Raw genomic sequence first — 6,633 nt, 5'->3', positions numbered from 1 at the left:
AGGGAAATTTCATTTGATATAGTCTGTATGGTATAGTCTGTGTGCCTGGCCATTTTTAGTTTGAGATGTATTAAATTGATATAGATGGTGTCTTTATTAACAGGTGCTTCCTAAGCACATTACATTCTAATTTTTCATCACAACAACCTCATTGAAGTAGTTGATATTATCCTTATTTCTCAGAGAGTGAAGTGTGGCTTGACGTTGTTAAGGGATTTGCTCAGGATCACACAGCCACTAAAACAAGGCTATCTGACTCTAATTCCAAATCCCAGGCTTTTTTTTTTTTTGCTGTACACGGGTCTCTCACTGTTGTGGCCTCTCCCGTTGCAGAGCACAGACTCCGTATGCGCAGGCTCTGCGGCCATGGCTCACGGGCCCAGCCGCTCCACGGCATGTGGGATCTTCCCGGACCGGGGCACGAACCCGTGTCCCCTGCATTGGCAGGCGGACTCTCAACGACTGGGCCACCAGGGAAACCCTATGTCAAGCTTTTAAGGTGTAATCTTTTGTGTACTCTAGAGGAAAGTCTTGTTCTCTGTTAAATGCTTAGCATTATAAGTCTTTTAAAAACAATGTTGTAAGTACCTTTGTGGCACTCCAAGAATAGCGATTACCAACTACCTAATGGGTTGATTATTCTAGATTTTAAATGATTACTTTGTCCTTATGCCTAGCTAATTTTCTCTTTTTTTTCCTGAATTCAGTACATTTAAAGTTGAAGTTTGCTGCTAAAGATGGCAGATCCAGATGTCCTCACCGAGGTTCCTGCAGCATTGAAGCGGTTAGCCAAGTATGTGATCCGGGGGTTTTATGGCATTGAGCATGCTTTGGCCTTGGACATCTTGATCCGAAACCCCTGTGTGAAAGAGGAGGACATGCTGGAGCTGCTCAAGTTTGATCGGAAGCAACTTCGATCAGTCTTGAATAATTTAAAGGGAGACAAATTCATCAAGTGCAGAATGAGGGTAGAGACTGCTGCAGATGGGAAAACCACTCGCCACAACTACTACTTTATCAATTATCGTACTCTTGTTAATGTGGTAAAATATAAATTGGACCACATGAGAAGGAGGATTGAAACTGATGAGAGAGATTCCACCAACCGGGCTTCCTTCAAATGTCCCGTCTGTAGTAGTACTTTTACAGATTTAGAAGCTAATCAGCTCTTTCATCCCATGACAGGTGAGATTGTTCCAGTTTATGAATCTTTCTTTTAAGTAACTTTTTAAAGTATGTAACCATTTTCTTAGGTTGATTCATCTAGTTTTTAAACTGATCATATATATCATCATAAAAGAGGATATATTGGTGTAAGTAAGCATACAGTCATTCTTAGTCTTAATGTCCTGTTTGACTGTCATACTACTTTTAGAAGCTGTTGCAAAGCCTTTCTTCTTTACAAGGGAGTACTTATCCATGGATTGTTCTTTTACCCATAGCCCTCTACCTCTGTTTCTACCCCCATCCCTTATTTACAACTGCAACCTAATCTAAAGGGTTGACTTTCTCTACCACTTTGAGGCTATTCTAATTTTACTAAGTTTACTTTTGAGCTCTTCATTCAACAAGTATTTGAGTACCTACTTGTGCCAGTCACTGCCAGACAGTTACAATAAATACATATTATTAGAACTTAAATGCCTTATTAGTGGAAGTGCAAAGTGCTATCAGGAGGACATAACTAGGGCATCTAATGTGGATTTGGGGAGGCCTCTCAAAGAAGCTTAAACAGTGGGGACCTAAAAGATAAGTAAAAGTTAGCCAGATGAAATAAGAGGGGCACTTTTTCCAAGTTAACAATAGATAGTTTCTTAGCCATTCATTAATGGAAGCGAATCGTCAACAGGAGTTATAAATTGCTTCATTTAATTAAATACTTTAGTTTTAAGGATTTTTCTAATCAACACAGAATCTACAAAGCATGTTTTTTCTAAAAATGCATGTCTAACATTAACATGGGACACTTTAAAGTGCTAGGTTGTATAGTTATGTTGTTATTTGTAAACTGGAAAAGAAACTATAGTTTTGGGTTTTTTTTGCGGTATGCGGGCCTCTCACTGCTGTGGCCTCTACCGTTGCGGAGCACAGGCTCCGGACACAGAGGCTCAGCGGCCATGGCTCACGGGCCCAGCCGCTCCACGGCATGTGGGATCTTCCCGGGCTGGGGCATGAACCCGTGTCCCCTGCATCGGCAGGCGGACTCTCAACCACCGCGCCACCAGGGAAGCCCCGAGACTATAGTTTTACTAGTTACTCAAGTGGATCAATTTTGTGTTAAAAATTTGTAAAAATCTATAGAAAGAATCACAGCTGTTAAGTTAGATTGTCCCTTTGTTATGGCTGAATTCAGGAGTATAGGTTACTTTTTAGTTCATCTGACTTTAAAATAACTATCTGAAAAATATAATTTAAGCTTTTACACATGAAATGTTTTATTATAAAAATGTTTTATTATAAAAAATTACAGGTTTGTGTACATGTTTAATTTTGTATATGTTATATATTGTACATTTTAAAGAATTAAAAATTTTAATGGGATATCAATTAAGATTATTCACAAAAAGAGCAGTGATGGCCTATGACTTTTTTTTCCCCCTTATTTACTGTGAAGCAGTCATCTTGGATGAAAAGTCATTTAAAGAATTCACATTTGTCTTAAATGTTTAATTTGTCTGAACCTAACTATTTACTTTGAAAGGGCTTAACTAGGAGAGGTCTTGGTTATGAGAAAATCTTAGCCATCCTGAGTATAAGAATTGCTTGAGTGTACTATAGAGGAGGGTTGTAGACTATATCTGGAGCTCTTTCAAAATAGACTAGAAAAGTTTCATGATTTTTGCTATTCACTCTAACAGATTTCTTTAAGGAGCTCTGGGTTTTAGTTTTTGATTTTCTGCAGATGTTGGTGTTACAGCGGTCGTCTCCATCACTCTTGACTGCAGTGAAGGCGTTATCTAGTCCCTCAGAGAGGGTAATCTAAAGGAATATGCTTCTACTACATTTACATATCACTTGATTCTTGTTTAATTTCCAGTCCCTCAGATAGGGTAATCGAAAGTAATATGCTTCTCCTACATTTACACATCACTTGATTCTTATTTAATTTCATGAAAATTTCTAAAAGGAAGTTATCCCACTACTTATATATCAGTATTTAGGAGTTTGATTCATGATGCTCTTCGAATTTTACCTAGGGTTTGTGTCTGAATGAAATTAGTTGTAATCAACAGGTAGCTTGTGGAAGAGATGGCCTGACCAAATATAGTCAAGATTATTTGTGTGAGGGAATTGAGATAGGGTAGGGAGCATGAAAACATATTATGAAAGAGAGCTAAAACTGAAACAGTTGTTTTGTGGCCAGTCTGAACAGAGACTGTATTCTTAATATGAGGGTTACGGTCAACATGATGGTGGAAAGAAGGGGTTCAGGAGAGCAAGAATAAGTCACTTTACATTGGTATCACTCATGGGAGGATGCCCTGATCAGCCAGCACTAATAGTCAACTTAATTGGCAGTTATGTCTCAGTGAAGCCTGAGATACCATGATTGAAAATTCTTAATTATTGGGAACCCTCTTTATGAGAATATACTTGCCTTTTGATTATAATTTGGTTTTTCATTTGGACTTTCCTGTAGAGAGAGAATATGATAATTGGGTGATATTAGACCCCCCCAACCTCCTTGTCAGTCTGGTTTTGTTTTGTTTTTCCACTATTAGTACCTTGACAACCCTCCCTTGTTCTTCTATACATTCCCTTTAGAAATCTTGGTCTTTTTCCCTCTGTTCCCTTCCTGTTTTGCTCAGTATTCATTTCTCTCCTCGTCATTTTGAAGAAGACGAGAAATAAACATTTGGTATGTGTATCAGAAGAGGAGGAGGGAAGTTTTTCTGCTGTAATATTTATTCTCTGTTTAAATTAATAGTTAAAGTTTTCATTTGAAGCCAGTGCTGTACAAAGCTGTTCTATTTCTTGGTTGCTATTGGAGATTGATGGTGTTTCTGACCAGTGATGGAGGTATCTAATGGGCTTCTATCTCCATTCCATGTCAACAGTTCTTAGGTTTATAAACTATGGTTTATATTAGCAATTGGGGGTATTCAGGAATTAGATTTGAAGCCTTCTAGGCTTTCCTTCTTCCCTGATAAAAAGTTCTTAACTCAAGTATATGGGCAACTCTGCCACTGGATAGAGAGTAGTGACTCCTACATGAGTATCCAGGAATTCTGGGCTCAGGAAATTGGGTCCAGCAAGAATTGTTTTACTGGCATTAATTCACACATAAGCCAGCAATTTTCTTACTTCAGTTTATAGCTTTTCCCTCACCCCCCTCTCTTTTTCCTGAAAATTGTAGATTCTTTCCATACTTTCCATTTAGATTTTGCCTTTGGTGTTCTGGGGTTGAACTCTCCCAATGTTTGATGCTTGATATGTATAGCTAATTTTATTTTATTTTATTTTTAACATCTTTATTGGAGTATAATTGCTTTACAATGGTGTGTTAGTTTCTGCTTTATAACAAAGTGAATCAGCTGTACGTATACATATATCCCCAAATCTCCTCCCTCTTGCATCTCCCTCCGACCCTCCCTATCCCACCCCTCTAGGTGGACACAAAGAATGGAGCTGATCCCCTGTGCTATGCTGATCCCCTGTGCTATGCGGCTGCTTCCCACTAGCTGTTTTACATTTGGTAGTGTATATATATGTCCATGCCACTCTTTCACTTCGTCCCAGCTTACCCTTCCTCCTCCCCGTGTCCTCAAGTCCATTCTCTACGTCTGTGTCTTTATTCCTGTCCTGCCCCTAGGTTCTGCAGAAGCTTTTTTTTTTTTTTGATTCCATATATATGTGTTAGCATACGGTATTTGTTTTTCTCTTTTTAACTTACTTCACTCTTTATGACAGTCTCTATGTCCATCCACCTGCTAATTTTATTAAAATGGAAGAGCCTAGCTTTTGCCCACTAGTCCCTGGTTTCAGAAACTTAATCAGGCAAAATCAGCTGTTTTATTTTCTGAAATACGGGGGTCTTATGTAATCAGAACAAAGGTAGCATGGCATGAAATCCATCAATCAGCAAAATAGCATCTTGTGGTTCATAAATGCATGTTTTAGATTTAGCATTTCTACTTTAGCAATCTCAACCACAGTGATTTCATTAATGACACTTCTGAGTTAAATTCAGCAACATGCTTCCCCAAAAGGGAGGGGGAGATTGTATTTTTTTCTTCTTTTTTTTTTCTTTGCCGTACGCTGTGGCCTCTCCCGCTGCAGAGCACAAGCCCCGAACGCGCAGGCTCAGCGGTCATAGCTCACGGGCCCAGCCGCTCTGCAGCATGTGGGATCCTCCCGGACCGGGACACGCGCCCGCGTCCCCTGCATCGGCAGGCGGACTCTCAACCACTGCGCCACCAGGGAAGCCCTGTATTTTCTTTTTAGGTGGTAAAGTTAGATGATGTGGAAATAGCTTTATATTTTCCATTTTTAATGTAAAAATTATGCAGCCATGGTGCCAGAAAAAATTTTGAAGAGAAAAAATTATGACAAAACCACTACCCTTTTACGTGTTATTTATAATTACAGTCATAGTCAAGAATAGTTTGTGATCTCTTGGTCCCTTAATGTACCAACTCTCCTGTTTCTATCTAGTGTTCTAAATATGTATTTAGGTGTGATTTTCTCCCCTGTTTTCCTTTCCACCCCTTTGGGGCACTTTGATTGTTTTTTTTTTTTTTTTTTGGTGGTATGGATATGACACTTTGAATATTTTTGTATATATAGCATTTTATTCTTGTTTTTAAAGTTTTCCCTTAAGGATTCTCAGCAGTGGGAATATTAGGTGAAAAAATATAGTTTTATACCTTCTGTAAAGGCACATAAGGCAATGTAGTTTTATTGTGGGTTGGGTAAAATTGTTAGGTGTTTGAATTAGAAATAGTTTGGGAGCCCCTATTACTGAATTCACCTAGAGACCAGGGGATCCCATTTTAAATAAACTTTGAAGTAAGTTAAATTTAAAAAAAAGGAATCTTATAAATGTTTAATACAATCTTATAAATAGGAGCTAAGAGATTATCTAGTTCAACTCATCAAATGTGTGTGGATACACACACACACATGTCTGTTATACTCTAGGTTTTGGAGGATCTTACAAAGTAATAAATAAATGTAGGGCCATATAGATTTCCGGAATGTTTTAAATGAGTACTGGGGAAGATAAGATAGCTTTCATGGAGATTCAGCTTTTGTGTAGCTCCGTGGAAGAGACTTCGAGTCAGGTAGATTTTAGGATTAGTGTAAAAGAAGTTTTTAAAAACTGACTCTAAAATGTGTCCAATAAATAACTCTTAAAAATAGCCAACAGGGCTTCCCTGGTGGCGCAGTGGTTGAGAGTCCGCCTGCCGATACAGGGGACACGGGTTCGTGCCCCGGTCCGGGAAGATCCCACGTGCCGCGGAGTGGCTAGGCCCGTGAGCCATGGCCGCTGAGCCTGTGTGTTTGGAGCTTGTGCTCCGCAACGGGAGAGGCCACAACAGTGAGAGGCCTGCGGACCGAAAAAAAAAAAAAAATTTAGGTCAAGGTTGACACAGCAAGTTGGATTCTGCTCAAAGCACCCTGCATCTCTCC

At 39.2% G+C, this 6,633-nt stretch overlaps 1 protein-coding gene across 1 annotated transcript in view; it reads left to right on the top strand.

Moving 5' to 3' along the window:
• The window catches only part of GTF2E1 (general transcription factor IIE subunit 1), a 35,031-nt gene that overhangs the window by 3,507 nt on the left and 24,891 nt on the right, over positions 1–6,633 (top strand). Inside the window, exon 2 of the mRNA XM_007450508.1 lies at positions 708–1,185. Within this exon, the coding sequence (XP_007450570.1) occupies positions 738–1,185 (448 nt within the window). The 5' untranslated portion in view covers positions 708–737. The remainder of the gene's footprint in view (positions 1–707; positions 1,186–6,633) is intronic.

The sequence above is a fragment of the Lipotes vexillifer genome, unplaced genomic scaffold, assembly GCF_000442215.2.
Source record: "Lipotes vexillifer unplaced genomic scaffold, Lipotes_vexillifer_v1.1 scaffold1106, whole genome shotgun sequence".
Taxonomy (NCBI): domain Eukaryota; kingdom Metazoa; phylum Chordata; class Mammalia; order Artiodactyla; family Lipotidae; genus Lipotes; species Lipotes vexillifer.
Note: the sequence above shows the minus strand (reverse complement) of the source record. Positions and strands in the feature narration are given on the sequence as shown.